The following is a 24,895-nucleotide window of genomic DNA, read 5'->3' as shown; positions in this document are numbered from 1 at the left end:
CTCCCCCACCCACCACAACCACGCGGATTCTGCTCTACGACTTGGTGCTGCCTCTACCCCTCCCTCTCCCCCTCCCTCTCTACCTCCTCCCCGGGCCGAGAAAGAAAGAGAGGGAGGGGGGTGAGAGGGGAGGGGGGAGAGAGAAGGGGTGGAGGGAGGGGGGGAGGAGGTGGAGAGGGAGGGGTGGAGGGGGGAGGGGGGGTGCAGAGGTGGGGGGTGGAGAGGGAGAAGAGGAGGTGGAGGGGGCCCTTCCTCTCTGCCACCCACGCCTCTCTGCCCTCCCTCCCTCTCCTGCCTGCTCCTCCCTTTCTGCCCCCCCTCTTCTCTGCCCCCCTTCCCTCTCTGCCCCCCCCCCTCCCTCTCTGCCACCCCCTCCCTCTCTGCCACCCCCCCCCCCCCCTAACCGACCGATACAGTAGTTCCCACACCGCCGAGGGCGAGGAAGGGCCATCGAGAGCGAGGTGGAGCGTCAAGAGCGAAGTGGCGTGTCAAGAGCATAATTTAGCTACATGTGACAATAATCATTGAATAATTGAGAAATTCCTCCTCCTTTCCATTCTAAAGGTACATCCGTTTATTCTGAGGCTGTATCTTCTGGTCCTAGACTCTTCCGCTACAATCTTCCAAATCCACTCCATCTAGGCTTTTCATTTTCAACTATCTAGGTTACAGTGAGATCTCCCACTCATCCTCCTAAACTGCAATGAGTACAGGTCTAGAGACAATAAACACTCCTTACAAATTGACACAAGTATCCCCGGGATCATTCTCTTCACCTCCTCTGGACCCTCTCATTGCCTACACATCCAGATATGGGGTCCAAAACTGCTCACAATTTCCATAATTTGGTACTGTGCTACAAGTTTACTTTTAGAAACTAAACGGGTCACAATATATTTAGTGCAGAGTATACATGGATTATGGAAAGCTATGAAATGAGTATGTTGGGTGGGTACAGTGTACATGGTGGTCATTCATGGCCTGTTTGCCTTTTTTGTTTCATTTTTTCTTTTGAGGCTTTGCACAATATTTCAAGCATACATGACAATCCTAAATATGTCACATGCGGAATATAAAACTGATGTGCTTTTGTTACAACATAACCATTACAAAATAATTGAGATTCTACTCCAAAATGGCAGTTATCTATATTACTAAAAGCTCCCTTCCAGAGGGACTATAACACCCTGAAGTGCCTCAGTCAATCTCTGCAAGATGGGGGAGCGGGAGGATCACGTCTCTCGGCCTGAGCTGTGAATAATACTGAACACATGTCTACTAAACTGTGAGTGGTTTTACTGACCTGTCAATGCCCTTAATGTGGTTTGAAACTATACTTTGGAAATGTTAAATCTGTGTTACCTATGGTTTGGAAATGCTAAAGCATTGTTGCCTAATTAAAGTTGCCTTGCCTAATTCAAGTTGCCTTGCCTTCTATATAATTAAAAGTCTAATCTTGACCACTTCCTGTTTGCCCTTTATATTGATTTTAGAAAAAATGCTGCCACATACGGCTGTGATTTTTGGCAATCTTACTCAGAGTCCCCCTCCGCTCACTAGGTGCCAAGGAATTTTCCCAACGGAGAAAAATAAAAGAGGTATTAGTGTTTAAAAAATGTTGAGATTCTCTCTCCTGTCAATCACTCCATGAAGGCCACTCCCCTTCAGGTGGGAGGCGGGAAGAACTATAATACCCAGAAATGTGGGTGTGGCTCAGTCTCTGCAAGATGGAGGAGGGAGAGGTCACGACTCACTGTCTTTAGTGGCCTTGCACCCTGCTTGAAATGGTATGAAACTGCACTTGAATTTGGTGGCCTTGCACCATGCTTGATGTGGTAAGAAACTGCACTTGAATTTGGTGGCCTTGCACCCTGTTGAAATGGAATTTCAAGGAATAGCCGTGAGTCAACTGCCAGCCCACCAGCCGTGAGTGAGTGAGCTGCCAGCACAACAGGCTTGAGTGACTGAGCCGCCAGCCCAAAAATCCATTCGGCCCACAATGTCCATACTAGCCTTCTGGAAACCAGTCCCTTTAGCCCACAACACCCATACTAGTGTTCCCCCCCCACTGGCCACCAATATTGGAATTGGTGGAGAGGTGGAATATTGTGTTGGGGTACCAGCCCTCCTGTGTGATGCTGTGATCCAACAGGTCCCACTTAGTCTAGTATGATATATAAGTTCCTACATGTAAATATCACCAACAATGTGTCCTGGTCCAACCACATTGATGTTCTGGCCAAGAAAACACACCACTGCCTCTACTTCCTCAGAAGGCTACGGACATTCAACATTTTTTCAACGACTGTTACCAATTTCTACGGATGCATCACGTAAAGCACCCATCACAGCTTGATATGCCAACTGGTCTGTCCAAGACCGTAAGAAATTGCAGAGAGTTGTGAACACAGCCCATTCCATCATACAAATCAGCCTGCCTCTGCCCAACTTCCCCCATTAACTCCATCTATAATTCACATTGCTTCAGGATGGCAACCAATATATTCAAGTACTGCATCCGGCCATACACTCTGCTCCCCTTTCCCTGTGGTCAGAAGGTAAATAATCTTAGAAGCACATACCACCAGATTCAAGAACAGCTTCTTCCTTGCTGTTATCAGACTCTTGAACTGACCTCTCATATGCTTGGGATGAATTCCCAATCTTCCAATTGACCTCGTTGTGGACCAAGCATTATTTTCACCTGCACTTTGTCTATAACTACAACACTATATTATGTATTAATTTACTCTTTTGAACTACCTGATGTACTGCTGCAGGGCATGATTAGCCTCCAAGGCACACTAACCAAAGTCTTTCTGTTGTATTTCACTACACAAGACAATAATAAATCAATACCAAGGAGCCAGGTGAGCTGCTTCTAAAAGAAGAGACAGGAAATAATAGAAAGAAAGTAACAAAATTTTGAAAGAAAGAATATTGACAGAGACGCAGGAGGAGAAAGGAGAAAGGAGAAAATGATTGGAGACTGAAGTAAAATAAAGGAAATAACAAACCTTTTGTTTAATGTTGTATAAATCTTTAATTCTTGGAAGTCTATTGTTTGAGCGTGGATATGAAATGTCACTCAAACTGTTCAGACTGGAATTACAATTGCTCTTTTTTGATAAGTAAATGCAGAAATGTTTGGCACTTGTCTCAATATAAGAATAATAGAATTGCCTCACCTCCACTGTCAGGATCATGGAAATTCGGATCCAATCCTTTCTCTAACAGTTTACCAACTTTCTCTACGTGATGATACTGGATGTACTCCATAAACTTCTTAAGATTCGCCTAAAAAAGGAGACAAGAAAAACAACAAATGCCCTTCAATGAAACTGTAAACAAAAAGGTGAAAATTGAGCAGGAACAAGGGCGATTGTAACAAATACTGAGACATTTCGCTTTTAAATATGGCAGAAATAGTAGTTGACTGTGTTACACTTGAGAGTGGATTGGAGAAAGCATTAGTTGAACGTGGTTTGCCAAAATCCCAGTGCAGGTTTGGAACCGTGAGGTTCATAATGGGTTTCTCAGCTTAGGAGTTGTGAGAGAAATGCTCTGAATAAAGAGGAGCATAATATATTGCTTTAACCAATGCCACCAAGGCATTTAATTATGTGAGTAGCAGTTATTAATTCAAACTAGGGAAGCCAATAGTCTGTTAGCCAATGCTGCTCAGTGTGATCTATTCCCTTCAGGACAAGAACAGTTGCAATTGGCAAAACTTGAGCTTATTCAGATTTGCAGCGTTTGGTCGCGCTGTCCCACCAGCGCGACCAAACGGATGCTGAGTTTGCGCTAAGTCAGGGCTCGAAATTAGCGATTGCCCGGGTGCCACTGACCACTCAAAGCGCCGCCGGGCAACCTAAACACCGAGTCATTTTGCCCGGCTTGGCAACCAGATACTGGTTTGTACCGAACATAGACACAAAAAACTGGAGTAACTCCGCGGGTCAGGCAGCATCTCTGGAGAAAAGGAACGCAACGATTTGTCTCGGCGGTGACGGCTGTATTACGTGGGAAAGATACTAGGTACGGGGTGAGGAAGGGTCGGAGCGAATGACGAGCCCCGAACAGCGGCAGCAGCGGCCACAACAGCGGCTCCATCTCCTCCTCCTCCCGCACCCTGCCCGCCATGGTAGCGGCTGCTGCTTGCAAACCCGTTAACGGTGCTTTCAAAACAAACCCTCCCGCACGCCGAGGCCGGGAGGAGGGAGGGAGGGGGAGGCCTCGGCGTGCGGGAGGGTTTGTTTTGAAAGCGGTGTTAGCGGATGGAGCCCTGATGGAGCCATTGCTGATGGAGCCGCTGTTGCGGCCGCAGCTGCCACTGTGCGGGACCCGTCATTCGCTCCGACCCTTCTGAAGCAGCTGCACCAAAGATACTATAGCTAAGGGATCTTTGAGTTGCACCGCTTGGCCCCACACCTTGCTGTTGGCTGGCGGAGGAGGGAGGCGGTGGCGAGGAGTTCCCAACGGCCAAGGCAGCGGGGCGATGTTGTCCGAGGAGCGCTGACCATCCTTCCTCCATACCTCACCCCCCTTCTCCCTCTCTCTCTCTCTTGTATGCCCCCTCCGCCCCCCCTTATCAAAGGACCCCTCTTCTCCATCCTGCACTGATCCCCATTACTGCCTCTATTCGGTCCTCACTGACATCCCCTGTGCTCCCCCATCCCACATCCCCCCCCCCCCCCCAATCTATTCATCCTGCGCTGATCACCCTATCCACCTCGCATTGATTCTCCTGCCACCCCCCCCCCCCCCCCCATCCATCCTGTACTGATCCCACCATCCATCCTGTACTAATCCATGCATTCATCCTGTACTGACCCACCCTCCATTTACCCTGCACCTTCCCCCCATTCTTCCTGCACAGACCCACCGATCCACACTGTACAGACTCTCCGATTCACACTGTACTGACACCCCCCCTCCCTCCTGCGCTATGCTCCCCCCCCATCCATCCTGTACTGATCCTCCCATTCAATAAGAATGGGGGGGAACAGTCTGAAGAAGGGTCTCGACCCGAAACGTTGCCTATTTCCTTCGCTCCATAGATGCTGCCTCACCCGCTGAGTTTCTCCAGCACTTTTGTCTACCCCCATCCATCCGTACTGAACCCCCCCCGATTTGACTCAGGAAGGGCTGTTGTTAAATCTGGTTTTTTTCCCCCCAAAAATAAATTCAATTTTGTCAAGGCAGCGCTGAGACGGTAATCCACGCCTTTGTACCACGGCTGGATTACTGCAATGCACCCTCACAGTCGGTCCTCCATTTTATGGTACACTGTTCGTCTCTTGACAGGCACACGAACGTGACTGTTTCTCACCTGGCCTCTCTCCATGCCATTCAGTATAGCACCGACTAAATTCTTTTATTTAAACCCCTAAGTGGTCTTGCCCCCCCCCCCCCCCCCCCCCCCCCCTCTCCAGGTCTCAGCTGCTCCTGATTGAGCCCCGGAAGCTCAGAGGGGACCGTGCCTTTGTCGGCTCCGAGATTGTGGAATGAATTGCCTCTGCACGTTAAACAGGCCCCCTCTCCTCACTCCTGACCCAATTGTGACCTGTGTTGATTGTTTATTAATGTCTTCAGTTTTGCGAACATTGACTGTTTGATATTATTTTGGAATGCAATCAAATGCGCCTCGTGTTTTGATTCCCAATGTTTATTATTTGCTTGTTTTCTTTTTTTGTACAGCACTTTGGTCAGCTTTGATTGTTTTTAAGGTGCCAAATAAAGTTAAAGATTGATTAATTCAACAAATTGTGAACACGTGAACGTGTTTGATTCCCAATGTTATTATTTGTTTTAATCCATAAAGATTGATTAATTAAATTGTGAACACGTGAAACATTAAAACCGCAGTGTTCGATTGTCACTGCTGCCATTGACCCATTATTACAGAATTCATTTTAACGGCAAATCAATGCTCTTAATATGGAGTATCAGTACTGTAGTTATTTAATGAGCAACAGTCACAACTATACAGACGCATATATGTTACCATGGTCCAGGATTTATTGACACAGGTTGAGCTGAGCATACGCTGAATAATGCAACCACATTTTAGTTTGGAAGTGGAAAGAACTAATAGAAATTGCATTCATTGCAATGTGTAGAAAGAGTTGAGATAGTCTTATAATTTTGCTGTATGTCATTGTGGGATATATCATGTCTTGATTGGTGAATATGTTTAGTTTGTGACATTATTTGAAGCAGAAATAATATGTGCGTGCTTCATTGAGTACAATTCTGACTGGTAACTACGCACTTCGTCTGAGCACATTATCGCACACGTCATGCAAGCCATCTTAAATGACCTCCTAAACTGTCATTTGGCAACCTAAAAAGCTGCCAAGGTTGCCCAGCTGGCAGCAGGGAAAAAAAGGTAAGCGAGAGCCCTGTAAGTACGCGGTAAGTACACGCTAAGTACCCGGTAAGTTTGCGCTAAGTTTGCGTCATACTTACCAATCAGCCTGGCAGGAGGTGGGCCTACTGAATTTGGACGTCATCACGCAACGGCATGCCGGGCAGTGACGTCATCGCGCAACGGCATGCGCTACGCGTACGCCGTCAAGACGCAGCGTACGACATCAAGACGCTGCATTCGTCAAGATGCTTTGTACGACGTCAAGATGCTACGTACGACGTCAAGACGCTGCGTACGCCTTCAATGGGCCTGCGGGCCGACAGGCTGTTGCCGCGCGGAATATTTGCACAGTGCATGATTTTCGGAGCCCCGTGCGATGTCGGGATCAGCACCGCACAACTCCATATGCCTCCGCAGTTCGAGTGGGACCGGCCCCGCGCGGCCGTACGCCTCAAGCAACCACGTTTGGTCGCGTTAGACGCATGCAATCGCATGCTGGTGGGACAGGCCCTTAACACTGTATTCTTTGCCACAATTGTGCAAACAACTGCAACAGAATGTGAAATGTACTTTAGAAAGCACACAAATCCTTTTAGGTTCGGCAGAGATTTACTTGCACCACCTCCAACCTTATCTGCAGTATCCTTTATTCAAGATGTAGACTCTTATACATTGGCAAGACCAAACATAGACCGGGCGATCGTTTCGCTGAACACCTTCACTCAGTCGCCTGAACCTACCTGATCTCCTGGTTGCTAAACACTTTAGTTCTCCATCGCATTCCTACACAGCTTACCCCTTATTCTTAAACTGTGGCCCCTGGTTCTGGACTCCCCCAACATTGGGAACATGTTTCCTGCCTCTAGCGTGTCCAAGCCCTTAACAATCTTATATGCTTCAATGAGATCCCCTGTCATCCTTCTAAACTCCAGAGTGTACAAGCCCAGCTGCTCCATTCTCTCAGCATATGACAGTCCCGCCACCCTGGGAATTAACATTGTACAATACATGAACCGTGCAAAAAAAAATTAATCCAACCTTTTCGGAGACTATACCAATTATTCAATACAGTCTACATCCATTGCTCAAATTTCACAAATTTATCCCCCATCCCTTCCACTCATGTGGCCCACTGGCGTGGAAACCCTTCCCTTATTTTGAGGGGTGTTTCCACCACACCCTGCCCCCAATGTTCAGCAGCAGAAGGAACCTAGCCTGTGGTTCTCCCCCACTGAGCCTTGGCATTGGCTGCACTGAGCTTCAGTGCGTCCCTCAGTACGTACCAATGCAGTCTGCAGCGGGCCAGTCGGCAACGTTCCCCGATGGACATCTCGCTCCAATGGGTTGTGAACAACGCTCGGGCAGACCAAAGAGCGTCTTTCACCGAGTTGATGACCTTCCAGCAGCACTCGATGTCAGTCTCTGAATGCGTCCCTGGGAACAGTCCGTAAATCACAGAGTCCTCTGTGAACGGAGCTGTTTGGAATAAACTGTGACAGGGACCCTTGCAGACCTCTCCAGACTCTCTTTGCGAATCCACACTCTGCAAAGAGGTGGGCAACCATCTCCTCTCCATAGTAGCCATCCCAAGGGCAGCGTGCGCTGGTAGTGAGGTTCCGACGTTGCAGGAAGGATCTGACTGGGTGGGCTCCCCTCTCCGCCAGCCAAGCCAGGTCATGGTGCTTTTGTTGGTGAGTTCTGGTGATGACAATTTTGCCAGACAAGCTGGGCAGTCTGCTCTGGGAACCACGCCACTGGATCTATGGAGTCCTTTCCCTGCAGAGCCTGCAGGACGTTCCATGCTGACCACTGCCCGATGGACTTGTGGTCAAAGGTGTTGGTCCGGAAGAACCTTCCCACGAACTACAGATGGGGCGGCAATGTCCTGCTGACTGGCACATTGCGTGGCATCTGCGTCAGACTGGAGGGTAACTGATGTAACTCTTTTTAAGAAAGGAGGGAGCGAGAAAATGGGGAATTATAGACCAGTTAGCCTTACATCGGTAGTGGGAAAGAAACCGGAGTTGATTATTAAGATGTTATAGCAGCACATTTGGAAAGCATTGACAGGATCAGTCAGTCAGCATGGATTTATGAAAGGGAAATCATGCTTGACTTATCTTCTGGAATTTTATGGGGATTTTTTGAGAACAAGTAAAATGGATAAGGGAGAGCCAGTGGATGTGGTGTATCTGAACTTTCAAAAAGCCTTTAACAAGGACCCACACAAGACATTAGTGTGCTATATACTAGCACATGGTATTGGGGGTAGGGTATTGACATGGATAGAGAACTGGTTGGCTGTAGGAATTAACGGGTCCTTTTCAGAATGGCAAGCAGTGACTAGCTGAGTGCCGCAGTTATTTACAATAAATATTAACGATTTAGATTTAGGGAATTAAGTGTGACATCTCCAAGTTTGCGGATGACACAAAGCTGGGTGGCAGTGTGAGCTGCGAGGAGGATGCTATGAGGCTGCACGGTGACGGATAGGTGGGTGAGTGGGCAGATGCAAGGCAGATGCAGAATAATGTGGATAATGGTGAGGTCATCCATTTTGGTGCCAAGAACAGGAAGGCAGATTATTATCTGAATGGTGTCAGATTAGGAAAAGGGGAGGTGCAATGAGACCTGGGTGTTCTTGTACATCAGTCACTGAAAGTAAGCATGCAGGAGGATTTGAGTTTAAGAACAAGGGGGTCCTATTACAGTTGTACATGGCCCTGGTGAGACCGCACATGGAGAATTGTGTGCAATTTTGGTCTCCCAATTTGAGGAAGGACATTATTGCTATTGAGAGAGTGTAGCGTAAGTTCACCAGGTTAATTCCCGGGATGGCCGGACTGACATATGATGAAATAATGGGTTGACTGGGCTTGTATTCACTGGAATTAAGAAAGATGAGAGTGAATCGTATGGAACATATAAAATTCTCAAAGGATTGGACAGGCTAGATGCAAGAAAAATTATCCCATGTTGGGGGAGTCCTGAACCAGAGGGTCACAGTTTAAGAATTAGGCGAGGAAAAACTTTTTCACCCAGAGAGTTGTGAATCTGTGGAATTTTCTGCGCTGGAGTGGCCCTCCTTTCCGGAATGTCCCGTCCAGTGTTGCGAGTGCATTGTGACGTCACTGGGGTGCCCCTCCCTCCCGGAGTGTCCCGTCCTGCTTTGCGAGTGTCTTGTGACGTCATTCGGGTGCGCTGGAGTACCCCAGCTCCCGGAGTGTCCCGTCCTGCCTTGCAAGTTGATTGTGACCTCACAGGTTTTTTTTTGCCGAAATGGGCGAGTTTTCTGGCTTTTAAAAAAACTAAAGGGTTAAAAAGTGCGGAAGTATAGGTGGGAATGTGACTGGAAGATGTTTATTGCCTCGGCGGGGGAAATGTTAGTAGAATGGGTGAAAATGGGAAGGCTGTGGTCTAGCGATTGGAAGAAAATAGGAAAATAGAAATTGGCACACACGCATACACACAGACAGCCACAAACAAGACGAAGAGTTTTAGTAATAGTATAGAAGATGGGGGAAAAACAGGAACGGGATACTGATTTTAGATGATCAGCCATGATCATATTGAATGGCGGTGCTGGCTCGAAGGGCCAAATGACCTACTCCTGCACCTATTTTTCTATGTTTCTATTTACCTGAATAATCAAAATCCAAAAATTCTCTTAGGTCACATCTTAACATTGGTTTCTAACGAATTAAATAATCATCTCTAAAAATTACCCATTGCCCTTGGTTCCTCCATTCCACCAACTTCCACACTTAATGCATTCCCAATCTTTGCAATCTGTTGAAGTTGCACTCAGAACAAGGTGCAAACCATCTGACAGAAATTAATTTCTCCACCAAGTTTCATTCTAAAATGCTACCCATTGACTCATTAATCAACTTCAACCACCATTCCACCAAATTCCACACTTGCATTCCCATCTTTGCAATCTGTTGAAGTTGCACTCAGAACAAGGTGCAACCACCATCTGACAGAAAGTGTTTCTAATTTCTCCAGATAAAGTTTCAGCTGATTATACTTGAAGCTTATTCTAATAAATAGTAGCTGCTGACTACCTAATTATTGTGACCTGTCGTTTGTAATGATTATTTACCATTGATTAGGTCTGTAAATTAAACAAGGTAAAGTTAAATAACAGATAAATTCTAAATGCTGCCCCGAAGATGAAGTTTAGAAAGATTCTTTCATAATTCTCATGTTCTCAATTTTCCCAAATTTCCGTTGAAGTTGCACATTGATGAAAATGCTCCCACTCTGTGAATCGGAAATGTTTGCCTTCTTTAATCTATTTAAGATATGCTACCAGCTGTTTGGCTATTCCCAAATTATGTTAGAAATGTTACCTCTACTACTGTATTACAAAGATATTCTGTACTTTAAAAAAATCTCCAGCATCAATTGCACAGTTGCATAACTACTTAGTCCCACAATAACACATTTTGGACTGACATTTCCACAAACCCACTGTTCAATAGGTCTGGAAACCCTGCCAGTATTTAGCTATTCTTCGGAAAATGTTTCCTAACAAAATTGGAATTGTTTTCTATTTCATATTCTGCTCCTACATAGGTACAGCGAAGTACGTCATTGGTGAGCGTACTCTACAATGAGGAATTTCATTGGCAACCACTTTTACTGAAATTCCAGAAAATCACTGATACTGGAAAGCGATGTACCATTGACCAACTAGCGCAGGAAATAAACCGTTTGATATCCCATCACAAATAAATAGAATAAAACTGAGAAAGATATCTACTGAATTACCCATAAATAATCTGCCTGCAAGATTAGACATGGCCCAATTCCAGTCTTTACGAATCCGTGCCAGTCTGTAATACACTTAGAATTATCAGATATTCACTGGCATAGAATGCAGGATACCTTACTATTGATGTTGGTGATATAGTGCTTCAGTGTTTGTTGCTCTAATTCTTCTGGAGTTATCTTCCTGCCCAGTACTGATCCCATCCTCTCAGCAGACTTATCCACTCTCACAGAGATCTGGGCATACACATGCTGCTTTTATTCGAACAGCTTTTAGATTAAAATATTCCGGACTAAGTGAGATTTCTGTCACATGGCTCTCTCTCTTTACTCTCTCTGCAGTCAGTGACAGCCTTTACCACATTTGCCTATCACATTGACAGGCTCCCCTACTTCTTTTCACAATTTGAATTCAACACAATCATTCTCTAACTAAAACAAACACCCATAATTATCAAAACAAGCTTTGTTCTACTAACTTACTTGTTTACCCAAGCATCACATGGAGATCCCTGTGAGTCTTGGTACTGCTGAATTAGAGTCTAAGCAATCAAAAGAGAGAAGCTCCCGTCTCAGATTCTAAAGGATGCATTTAGTAATACTGCCATATAGAGAGATCATGTGAGACCACTGAGGTGTAAAAGTTTTGAATGGCTATATATCCATGAAACACATTTGGAAATTATAAGTCTGAGCACAATTTGGAACATAGTATATAGAATACAAATACTACTATATAAGCTAAATGATGTCCATGAGGAGAACTTGAATCACAGTGCAAGGGATGCTGTGGCCTCACTATTGAAATTGTGCATTTTTTTCCTGTGTCTTCCTTTATTATCACAGCACACTTTTACCTTTTATCAAATCATTGAATGGTAATAGTCTCAGCATCACGAGGAAACATCATTCCCCTTCTTACCCGATCATATCTTACTGGCATACAGAATCTTAGGTGCAATGTGTTTCTTATAACAGGGTAATGCTTAAGACATCCTCGATAAATTAATCAATAAATCAACGGTTGCCCATGATGGAGAGCTTAAAAACAAAAGTAAATTCATCATTGTCTTACCAGAATAATTCAGAAAAGCTGTGCAACTCAGTGCTAACTATTCAATCATACTCTTTGCTGGTTAACAGTGCTGAAGTTCACAGAGCTGTCGGTTCACAGCCCTAGCAACCCATGTTATTTGCCCTGGTTGAAATATTCACACGCTGGTAGAATTTAGGCAGAACAGATGTAAGACTTGCCTGGTTGAAATCCCCAGCTGCCATGAAGAAAGCATCGGGATGTTCCCTCTGCTGCTCACTGATGTTGTTGCAGAGCTCTGTCATAGCGTCCTTCACGTCCGCGCTCGGTGGTACATAGACGACCGTTATGAAGACTGCCGTCAGCTCCCTCGGTAAGTAGAAGGGTCGGCATTTCACAGTCATTAGCTCTATGTGGGGTGAGCAGTAAGTAGAAACCACCACGACATCCCGACACCACGATCTGTTGACATACACAGCCAGGCCGCCTCCCCTACCGGCTAGCGAAGCTACTCTGGCAGCTCTGTATAGCATTAGCCCCTCCAGCTGGATCGCAGCGTCCGTGATGTTCTGGTTCAGCCTGGTCTCCGTAAGGGCGTAGACACAGCAGTTCCTCACGCTACGTTGAGAATCTCTCCACACTCTGATGTAATCCATCTTGTTGTCAAGGGAGCAGACATTTTCAAAATGAATGTAGGCACTGCTGGTTTGTGTGGATTAGTGATTAGCCTAGCATAGACTCCTCCGCGCTTCCCCCGCTTCCGCATCCTGCTACACCGCTTACGATGATTCCTCACCCGTGTTGCTCCAGGTACAGCCGCGGCTTTCCTTGGGCCTATACGGCACAGAAGTCCCAGCTCGTCCAGTACGCTCCGTAAGTGTTTGTCGTAACAAGAAACTTGGTTGTGAGTGTCCGACAGAAACTGTCGCTCATACTTTCGCACGTACATACGCTCCCCTTTCACACATTCTACAGTCACACCACTCGCTCCAATAACACATGAAAGCACTGAATTTTCACTGAGAGAGGCCGCTGCAAACACCGGTCGCGTCGCCATCTTGGTCAAGATGGCTTTGGAAGAATGAAATTGTTTCTCTTAGTCAATTTGTTAATATAGATCACGAATAGCTAGGGTGCAAACAACAATCCCTGAAATGTTCCAGTTGTCACAGCCTGAGAAAGATCTATTTATTCCCATTCTTCTTTCCTGTCCATTAACCAATTGTCAAGTCAATGTATTGACCTCAACTTTAACATTGTGGAGCACCAATCTGTGTGAGATCTTAATAAAAGCCTTCTGAAAATCCAAATACCCCATATTTACTGACCCTTATCTTCCTGCTAATCACATCTTCAAAGAACTCCAGTAATTTAGTCTAACAAAATTATTATTTCATACATCCATACATCATACACTCAGCATTATCGTTCCTTTTCAATGTATTATCTTCATTATACATTCCAATATTTTCCCTACTAACCAAATCTAAACAAAACTATAATCCCTTCTACTTTTCTTCCCTACTTTCCTCAATAATAGAATAACATTTTCTACCCTCTATGGGAACAATTCCATAATCAATAGATAACCAGAGTTTCCACTATTACTTTAGGCCACCTCTTTCAAAATTCTGGGATATAGATGATATTACATTATTCTCTTTCCAGCTTCTGGTTTCTGCTGCTCCTTCTGACACTTTAAGAAAACGTAAGAAAACACCTGTGTTTCCTCCTCCCATTTGTACTGTATTTCCCTGAGTTTTATTGTGCGATCTGCTCCTGTTGACGGCTCTCATGCCTACTCTTCAACCAGGCAGTGGATCCTGTTAAAACAAAGTTTCATAGACTTTGGGAAGTGAGTTTATCGCAGGCTTCAACATCCCATGAACTTCAAGTTCTCTCTTCATCACGTGCCCTGTTAAAGTATCAATCTAGCCTGCATTTATAGACAATAGACAATAGGTGCAGGAGTAGGCCATTCGGCCCTTCGAGCCAGCACCGCCATTCAATGTGATCATGGCTGATCATCCCCAATCAGTACCCCATTCCTGCCTTCTCCCCATATCCCCTGACTCCACTATTTTTAAGAGCCCTATCTAGCTCTCTCTTGAAAGCATCCAGAGGACCTGCCTCCACTGCCCTCTGCCTGGAGCCTTTTCCACTTACAGTGTGGTGCAGGAAACCGGTAATCAAAAAAGCCAAAAGGAGCTTTGGTTAGTCAGATTAAAGAAATTCCCAAAGCTTTTTAGACCTACATTAAAAATATTAGGGTAATCATTGAGAAAGTAGGACTGTTCATCTGTTTTCACCAAGGAGAAGGACATGGGGGACAGTGAGATCAGTGTGGAGAATATGCAAGGACAGTTCAAATGAAGGAGGAGGAGGAGTTGGGGCTCTTGAAGAGCATTAAAGTGGATAGATCCCCAGGACCTGCTGGGATCTATCCCAGGTTATTGAGTGAGGCGAGAGAGGAGATTACAGGAGCCTTGACAAAGAACTTCTTCATCTTTGTTGGATGAAAATGAGAAGCTGGTGTGACTTGGGTGGGGGAGGGGGGATGGATGGAGAGAGAGGGAATGGTGTCATGAAGTTGGAGAAATGAATATTCACACAACTGGGCTGTGAGCTGCCCAAGCAATATATGAGATGTTGTTCCTCCAATTTACATTTAGCCTCGCTTAGACAATGGAGGAGATCTATGAGAGGAATAGATTGGGTAGATACACAGACTCTATTGCCCAGAGTAGAGGAATCGCCGACCAGAGGACATAGGTTCAAGGTGAAGGGGAAAAGATTTAATAGGAATCCGAGCGGTAACTTTTTCACACAAAGGGTGGTGGATGAATGGAGCAAGTTGCCAGAGGAGGTAGTTGAGACTGGGACGATCACTTCATTTAAGAAACAGTTATGGACAGGTACATGGATGGGACAGGTTTGGAGAGATATGGACCAAGCACAGGCAAGTAGGACTAGTGAAGCTTGGACATTGTTGGCCGGTGTGGGCAAGTTGGGCCGAAGTGTCTGTTTTCACACTGTATCATTCTATGACTATGATCTAGGACAGAAAGGTCAGTGTGGGAAATGGAAGGAGAATTCAAAAGTTTAGCATCCGGGGGATTAGGTAGGTCCAGGTGAGCGAAGGTGTTCAGCGAAACAATCGGCCACTACGTTTAGTCTCGCCGATGAATGAGAGTCCACATCTGGAACAACGGATGCAGTAGATGAGGTTGTAGGAGGTGCAAGTGAACCTCTGCCTAACAGTAGATTACAAGAGCCCACATCCTGAATAACTACTGTATCCATTGTTTTTTGGGGGTTTTTTTTAATTTTATTTTATCAGAAGCAATTGTACAAGAATAAAGCAATCGGCATAACAATTATACAGTTTTCGTACAGCTTCATTTTTAACGTTTTATAAAAAGATACATGAATCATGAAAAAAAGTAAAAAGGAAAGAATGAAGAAAAAGAAGAAAGATACAAAAAAGAGAGAAGAAAAGATCTCTGAACTGCCAAAGAAGTGCGAGAAGAAAAAAAAAGAAAAGGAAAAAAAAAAAAAAAACGGAGATATGTCCCACCATCCTTCCCTTCCCTTCCCAATATCAGATTGGAGGTCTGTGATCAGTGGAGTTCCATAGCGATCTGAGCTGGAACCACTGCTCTTTGTGATACAGTATGTATACATGGCTTGGACATAAACTTGGACACATGGTCAGCACGGAGGTGCATCAGTAGATTTGCAGCCGAACAGTGCTAGAGACCCAGGTCCGATCCTGACTACTGGTGCTGTCAGTACAGAGTTATATGTTCTCCTTCCGACCTGCGTGAGTTTTCTCCAGGAGCCCCAGTTTCCACAAAGAGCTGGAGTAACACAGTGGGACAGGCAGCATCTCTGGAGAAAAAGAAAGGATATGCAAAAAAATACAGATGATTAAGGAAACGGTCCATTGTTGGCTGTGCGTTAGGTGGTAACGAGGTATACAGGCCATGAAACTCACCAGGACAACAGTGAAACTAGTACGACTATGGTGTGGGAGGGATGGAGAGAAAGGGGATGCAAGAATTACTTGAAGTTAGATAAATCAATATTCATATCGCTGGGTTATACGCTGCTCAAGAGAAATATGAGGTGCTGTTCCTTGTGTTTGGCCTTTCTTTGACAATGGAGGAGGCCCAGGACAGAAAGGTCAGTATGGGAATGGGAAGGGGAGTTAAAATGTTTGACAACCGGAAGCTCACGTTGGCCAAGGCAGACTGAGCGAAGGAGTTCAGCGAAGTGATCGCCCAGTCTACACTTGGCAGCAACATGAGTATACGGAATTAGGTAAAAGGCTGAAAAGCAGGACCTCCAGGGTATTGATCTCTGGATTTCTTTCCATGCCATGTGCTAGAGGGTAAGAACTGAAAGATAGGGGGAATGAAGGTGTGGCTGAGAAGCTGGTGCAGGGACCAGAGGTTCAGAGTTTGAGACCATTGGGATCTCTTCTGGGGTAGAGGTGACCTATACAAGTGGGATGTATTACACCTTAATCGGAGGGATCCAATATCCTGGCAGGCAGGTTCACTAGTGTTACACGGGTAGGTTTTAACTAGATTGGTAAGGGGGTTGGAATTTTTACAGGGCCATTAAATACAAGCGAGCTGCCGGAAGATTGGAGGGAGGCAAATGTTGTGCCTCCATTCAAGGAAGGAAGCAGAGGGTTGATGGTGGAAGGTTGCTTTTCGGACTGGAGACCTGCGACTAGTGGTGCGCCTCAGGATTTGGTGCTGGGTCATTGCTGGTTGTCATCAATGAGTTGGATAAGAACGTATATGGCATGGATAGCAAGTTTGCAGATGACACAAAAGTGGGTGGTATTGGAGATAGTGAAGATGGTTGATAAAAATTGCAGCAGGATCTTGATCGGTTGGGCTGAGAAATGGTTGATTAATACAGAGAAAAGTGAGGCATTGCATTTTGGGAGCACTAACATGGGCAGAACCAACACAGTGAATGGTAGGGTTCTGGGGTGTGCTGTGGAGCAGAGAGATCTAGGAGTACCAGAACATAGTTTGTTGAAAGTGGCAACACAGGTAAATAGGGTGATCATAAGGTCATAAGTGATAGGAGCAGAATTAGGCCATACAGCCCATCAAGTCTACTCCACCATTCAATCAGAGAAGGGAGTAAACAACTTAGCTCTGAGTAGCATAAAGAGTGGGGTGGGTAGAACAAAGAATATCTAATGTGAGATCCAATGACTTAATGTGGTGGTGATTCATCGGCATTAAAGATCAGACTATATTTCTTTGCCTATATTATGTATTCCTAATAATAGCATCTATGGAGGGAGACATTAGTTAATGTTTGAGATTAGAACCAAAGAAAACACAACGCATCCAGGTACTGTACTTCCTGTGCCTGCAGTGGAGAGAGTCAACAACTTCAAGTTCCTTGGCGTACATATCTGATGATTTTTAGTAAGCCTAGCACTGATGCAAACAAAAAGTTCATCACCTCCTCTATTTCCTCAGATGTTTGAAGAGATTCAGCATATTATTGAGTACTCTCTCTAACTTCTTCATGTGTGTGGTGGGGTGCATCATAGTAAGGTTCGGTAACTGGAACACCCAAGAACGAAGGAGGCTGCAATAAGTGGTTGACATTGCCCAGTCCATTACAGGTATTGACCTCACCACCATCAAAGAGGTCTACAGAAAGCGCTGACCCAAAAAGGTAACTAATATCATGAAAGACCCACACCACCATGGTCACGCTCTCACCTCGCTACTACCATCAGGAAGAAGGTGCAGATTCCTGGGAACCATTACCTTCAGTTTCAAGAACAGCTTCTTCCCATCAACTATCAAGATCTTTAACAATACTCACATACCTAACCACAACCTTGCCTCAGCAGCAAACTATTGTTGAAGATATATAGGTTGCACGGTGTACTTTGGTTTGCACTATTATAGTTAGATTACCTTGTATCACTAATAATTTACCGTTATTGCTTATTGTATATTTATTTATTTTACTGTTGTGTTAAATTGTCTGTAAAGCTGCAGCAAGTAAGAATTTCATTGTTTCATTCCCGGTGCATATGACAATTAAACACTCGATTATTGACTCTTGTGTGATAAGATGCCTGAGAGATAGAAAATGCATTAGAAGCCTAAAAAAAATCAAAATACATGGTCAAGTTTATGTGAGCATGTGGTACCCATCCTCCAGAATATTTGTTAGAAGTCCACTGCAGTTGAAATGTTCAGCAGTTCTGGAATAATCAAAGCCCGATACATATCAAAGAAAATGAGAGCTGATAATTAAAGGTAGACAAAAATGCTGGTGAAACTTAGCGGGTAAGGCAGCATTCATGGAGTGAAGGAAATAGACAAGATTTTGGGTTGAGACCCTTCTTCAGTCTGATGTGAGGGTGGGGGTGGGGGGGGGGGGGGGGGGAGAAGGAAGGAAGAGGCAGAGACAGTGGGCTGATGGAGAGCTGAGAAGGGGAGGAGAAAGTAGGGACTACCTGAAATTAGAGAAGTTAATTAATGTGGGTAATTAATTAATGTGGGTTCGACATCTCACATCCATCCATTCACATCCATACATCACTGTGAAAAACGAAAAACCCTTGAAATAGAGTCCTTAAAATAATGCATTTTTCTTAAAATAAAGAGCATGACCTTTTCTGTATGACTGGCAGAGTAGGGCTTTGTTTTATTGTCTCATTTTAATCAACTCTCTTTTACCAGTGCCCCCCCCCCCCCCCACTCCCCCTCCCTATCAACTCCACATACACTTCACACAGCCTCAGAAAAGCAGCCAACATAATCATGGATCAATTATATCTGGTATACTTGTATATAGTTGAATGTATTCATGTACTATAATTTGACTGGGTAACATGGAAATCATGTTTTCCTGGCAATAATATAGCAATACCAGTACCAATACTTGGAAGTGTATTATCTAGGCAAACTGGTATGCCTGCTTTTGCCTTTTGCTCTCTAATCAAGGATGAACTTTTCCTTGAACAAAGTGCTTCCTTCCTAAGGTCAATGTGACAGAGTGCTTTACACACAGTTTTTGATATATTCACAAACCTTCAGCTCAGCAAACATTTAATTCATTATATTTACCTGTTAGCTTTCTTAGTTCTATTTTAAACCAACTGAATCCAACTCAAAGCAAATGTGCAAATAAATAAATCAGGATCCCTCTTCACAATACCGTTTTGAAAATTCAGACCAGATTTCCAAAAATACCTACCAATGTTTGTTGGGTGCATACATAAAGCCCAATGCTGTGAGACGGGTGGCAAATTGCAGAACAACTACTGAAGAAACTGCTTCTTGTTCTGCATATTTCCGTCAAACAAGTGATTCAACGAAGCCAGCAGTATGAAACACACTTTGATGCTAGTCACAATTTACACTCAAAATATTGGCAACTCTAGGTACAGATTTTTATTTATGTGAGTGAATTCACTTGAGATACTGGACCGTTGGCTACCCGAGCTGAAAAAAGCTGTAATAAAAGGAAGGAAAAAGGGTACAAGGGGAGTTGCGTTGAGCAAATATTGTGAACTAAATCAGCTTGGAATACATATTTGGTGTCAGAATAGCAGCACAATTTTGAAATTGAACAGTGCAATTTTCGACATGCAGGAGCTCTGTATGAAGTTTCAGAGACCAGTAACATGAATTGTGAATTCTGACCTTCTTGACTTGTGCGCCCCTCAGTCTCAGCCACATCCCCAAAGAAAGTGCTAAGCACTGAGTTTGTATTAGCAGTTCAGAGATGTTGGCTACAAAGGGCACAGTGTGCAGATACTGTCAATACACAAATTGAAGCATTGTCCTGACAGAACAAAGAACATTTCATCCATATGATCAGATGCCTGCTAGATAACGTGACCCCTCAGCTATTCAGCATAAAATCTGCTTAGATAAAAACATGCAACTGTTTTCTTCTCTCTCTGCTCCTGTTGGACAAAACAGAACACTAAAGCTTTCATGTGGTACATGGTAAACACCATTCTACTCACAGATGCTCTTGGATATTGGTTGTCTGTTTTCCAGCTTGAATTATTAGTGTGTCTGCACACTAATCAGTCATCAATCAGAATAACAGTAATTGATTTTTTGCAGCATTTTTGCAGCACGTGGGATTACAGATTAATTATACACAAGCATTGGGTGCGTTAACCTAATATTCCAATCTAATCATTGCCTGGCAGAGAGCTGTAAAACTTTGTTGACCTGCTACATGAGTCTCCAGAAAATCTACATATTTCATTCCAATCTTGCTGGAAATCATAATCACATGTTACTGTTACCATTAGTGTTAGTGTTTGCCGAACATTTGCGCTCGCTCCTCCAAGGCCTTCTGGATCTTCTAGTCCCCAGCCCTTTTAACTCCCCTTTCCATTCACATACTAAGCTTACCGTCCTGGGCTTACATTGCCACAGTAAGGCTACACGTAAACTGGAGAAACAGCACCTCATGTTCCACTTTGTAGCTTACAACTTAATAGTATAAACACTGAATTCTTTGATTTTAGGTAACTAACCACAAAGCTGTCCCCCTTTCTGCCCTGTGCCCCATGTTGACATGCATCAATTTCTCTCCATGCCCCTCACCTACCTTCACAATTCACACTTTTTCTATTGTTATCTCATACCTTTTGTCTTTTTATATCTGGCTTTTGTTCATCAGCCTATCAATAACTCCCCTCACCTGTATCCACTTCTAACTTGCCATGCTTTGTCCTGGCCCTCCTCCTTTCCAGTCCCCTCTCCCCCCCCCCCCCCCTCGCTCACCATAATGAGTCTGAAGAAGAGACCCAAGCTGAAACATCACCTATCCATGTTCTCTAGAGATGAGTTCGCTGAGTTACTCCAGTGCTTTGTGTTTTTGTTATTGTAATGCAGCATCTGCAGTTGTTTCTCAAGACTTTTGGTATGTTTACCTTCATAAGCCAGGGCATTGAGTATAAATGTTGGGACTTCACTAACCAGTGATATACACAATATTGGTAAGACTGCATTTGGAGTATTGCGCAGTTCAGGTTACAAGAATGACATTGGAGTAAAAGAGGGAGTGCAGAAAGCATTCACCAGGATGTTGACTGGAATGAAAGGCTGGAATCTTAAGGAGAGAAATATTAGGCTGGGTTTATTCACACTGGAATGCAGGAAGCTAAATGATAGTCTGAAACAGGTTTATAAAATTATGTGAGGTAGAGATAAGATAGAAAGCCTGAGTCTTTACCCCAGGCCAGGGGAATCTAGAATTAGAGGGCACAGGCTTAAGACGAGAGACGAGAAATTAAAAGGAGATCGGAGGGGTAGGTTTTTCACACGGGTGGTTCTCTGGAACAGGCTGCCAAATGAGATGGTAGAGGCAGAGGCAATTACAAAATTTTAAAGGCTTTTTTTTTTCACGCTAATTATTTATCTATTTAACTTTTTAAAGTTTAGGTAGGAAAGGCTTACGGGGATATGGGAATAATCCAAGCAACTGGGATTAGTTTAAATAGGCATCGCAGTTAGCAATGGCAAGATGGAAAGAAAGGGTCAGTTATTGTGCTTTATGATTCTAATTTCTATTCTTTCCTTCACATACTGATTTTTTATTTGTGTGGGCTAGAATTTAAACTATTCATCCAATTTTCCTCAGCTTCCTCAATTAGATTTAGAATCTGCTAATACAACTGGATTGCCAAAACAATGTTCTTGACCTTTCTGCTGAAGTGTAATTACTGAAATCTTCATTTAAACCTTCCAGTTGTTTTATGAAATTCCACAGCCTGTCTGCTCTATTTTTTAACGGCAAATGGGTTTAAAACTGTTCTTCAAAATTAGACTGTTTCCAACCCGTTACTCTACCCTCCCTTGTAAAACTGGTCACCACCATAAAACCTACTACCTGCCCCCTCGACATTGTCCCTTCTGCCCTTCTGAAGGATGTCATTACAATAGCTGGTCCCAGCATCCTCGCCATCTTCAACTCTTCTCTGGCCACTGGCACTGTTCCTACCTGCTTTAAGCATGCGGTAGTTCAGCCCCACCTGAAAAAACCTAACCTCGACCCCTCCTTGCCAAGCAACTACAGACCTATTTCAAAATTGCCTTTCCTTTCAAAAGCCCTTGAAAAGGTAATTTTAAGTCAACTTATGCCTTACCTTCACCAAAATACTATCTTGGAAACTTTCCAATCAGGTTTCAGGGCCAACACACCATAGAGCCTGCCTTGTTGAAGGTACGTAATGACCTACTTCTCGCCGTTGACTCCGGCGACTTGGCAATCCTACTCCTTCTCAGCGCAGCATTTGATACTGTCGACCATGTCATCCCAATTGACCGTCTCCGGTACGGGGTTGGTATTGATGGCACTGCCCTGAGCTGGTTCATCTCCTACCTCAAAGGTAGGAGTTTCTCTACTAACATAGGCAATTATTTCTCCTCCCCGGCTAATCTCTGCCATGGGGTTCCACGAGGTTCCATCCTTGGCCCCATTCTCTTCTCCCTGTATATGCTCCCCTTAGGCCAAGTCATTCAAAGGCACGGCATTTCCTTCCATTGCTATGCAGGCGATACACAACTCTATCTCCTCCTGAAGCCCAAAATCCGATCAAATCTATTAACCTTATCCACTGCCTCGAGGATATAAAGTGTTGGATGGCCCAGAACTTCCTCCAACTAAACGAGAGTAAGTCTGAGGTCATCCTTCTCGGCCCCTCGGACTCAATCAAAACGATAGCAGGCAGCCTTGGAAGCCTGACCCCATTACTCAAACCTCACGTCAAAAACCTTGGCGTAATATTTGACTCAGCATTGAAATTTGATAAACAAGTCAATGCCGTGGTAAAAGCTAGCCTCTTCCAGCTTCGGATGATAGATAAAATAAAACAATTCCTCAACATTGATGACCTCGAAAAGATCATCCACACATTTATCTCCTCTCGACTACTGCAACTCCCTTTACACTGGCATCAGCCAATCTTCCCTGTCCCGCCTGCAACTGGTCCAAAACGCCGCAGTGAGTCTCCTGACGGGCACCCGAAAAAGGGACCACATCACCCCGATATTGGCCTCTCTCCAGTGGCTCCCTGTGCAGTTCCGAATAAATTTCAAGATCCTTCTTTATATTTACAAAGCCCTTAACGGGCTTGCCCCCACCTACATCAAAAGTCTGCTTGCCCACCACACCATCTCCAGGTCCCTGAGATCGGCTGACTTGGGGTTGCTGAACATCCCATGGTCTAGGCATAAGTTCAGGGGCGACCGCGCCTTTGCGGTTGCAGCTCCTAGACTGTGGAACAGCATGTGGAACTGCCCCCTCCATCGACTCTTTTAAGTCGAGACTAAAATCTCATCTTAACTCTCAAGCCTTTCTTGACGTCCTCTGAGGGAGGGCTATATGTATGTATTTATGTATGTAGTTAATCTATGAACCGATGTTGTATAACGTTAGTACCTCCATCAATGCAAAGCACTTTGGTCAACGAGAGTTGTTTTTTAAATGTGATATAGAAATAAAAGTGACTTGACTTGACGATTTAAAACAACTAGCACCTACTTTTCTTGATTACCATTTATTAAGCATTTCTTCTTTGATCAAAGCTATACAAAGTGATCAAAGTGAAACAGAACCGCTGATATTTAATATCAGGGTTCCAGCTCTTACGGGGGAGCTGAACACAATAAGCGAGTTTGGTATTCCGACTGCGCATGCCTAGATCATAGGTCACTCGCTATAAACATTCTCAGCAGCTGTGGTGCTGCGCTGTGTGCAGGTCTGCGTTTCGTGCATGGTTGGGGTCAGGCCTGGGTCTCTGGAGATGCGGTCACCGTTGAGTTGCTGCTGGGTCGTCCCCGTCCCCTCCCGGGTGTCCCGTCCCTGTCCTGGGATGTCCGGGGTGGCCCCTGGGCTTGCAGCCGGTGCGGAGTGGGAGGCGCTGGCTCCAGCTCGGCCCTGCCTGTCCAGCCGGGTTGACTGGCAGCCGGGGCGCAGGCCTGCAGCGGTAGTGGCCCTGGACGTGCAGCCGGCAGCAGTGGGGTTGGTCGGCGGCCACTGGGTGGGGCGGGGGGGTGCGGCTGGTATTCCACGGCCCGTCGTGGAGTGGGTTCCTCGGGAGTTGGAGTGGGGATGGGCTGGAGTTGGCGCTTTTTGGGCTGGAGTTGGAACGCGGCTTCTTTATTGGTCATCATGCCATTTGCATTGTCCGTCTTGTCCTTGGACGGTGTACACTTTGGTTCCAATGTGAGCCATGATCCTGCCAGCGCAATATTTGATTTCCTTGGCCGTATAATTGCGGTAATATACGTAGTCGGCAATGTCGAATTTGGACTTGTTCGACTTCGTTGGCTGAATGCGCGCCATAAATGAGCTACAGGTCGGATTTAAATCTGATAGGGAAGAGCGCACTTAATGTCCGAGCATCATCTCCGCTGGAGTTTGACTGGTAGTGCAGTTTGGAACAGTTCGATATTGCTGTAAGAAATCGCGCAAGGCTAATCGTTTCGATTTCTTTTCGATTCCTACAACACGTTTCATGGCCTGCTTGAAAACACCGACGAGCCGCTCTGCCTCACCATTTGAGGGTGGATGAAAAGGTGCTGATGTCAGATGCACGATTGAGTGTTGTTTGCACCAATCACTGAACTTTTGCGAGGCAAAGTGGGGTCCATTGTTGCTTACGATTGTTAAGGGCAATCCCCAAA

General features: G+C 44.9%; 1 protein-coding gene across 1 annotated transcript in view; it reads right to left on the bottom strand.

Moving 5' to 3' along the window:
- shank3a (SH3 and multiple ankyrin repeat domains 3a) overlaps positions 1–24,895 on the bottom strand; it is a 530,257-nt gene that overhangs the window by 331,330 nt on the left and 174,032 nt on the right. Inside the window, exon 6 of the mRNA XM_055653270.1 lies at positions 3,189–3,297. Within this exon, the coding sequence (XP_055509245.1) occupies positions 3,189–3,297 (109 nt within the window). The remainder of the gene's footprint in view (positions 1–3,188; positions 3,298–24,895) is intronic.

The sequence above is a fragment of the Leucoraja erinacea genome, chromosome 22 (genome assembly GCF_028641065.1).
Source record: "Leucoraja erinacea ecotype New England chromosome 22, Leri_hhj_1, whole genome shotgun sequence".
In the NCBI taxonomy this organism is placed as follows: Eukaryota; Metazoa; Chordata; class Chondrichthyes; order Rajiformes; family Rajidae; genus Leucoraja; species Leucoraja erinaceus.
The sequence above is the reverse complement of the archived record's forward strand: the minus strand, read 5'-3'. Positions and strand labels throughout refer to the sequence as shown.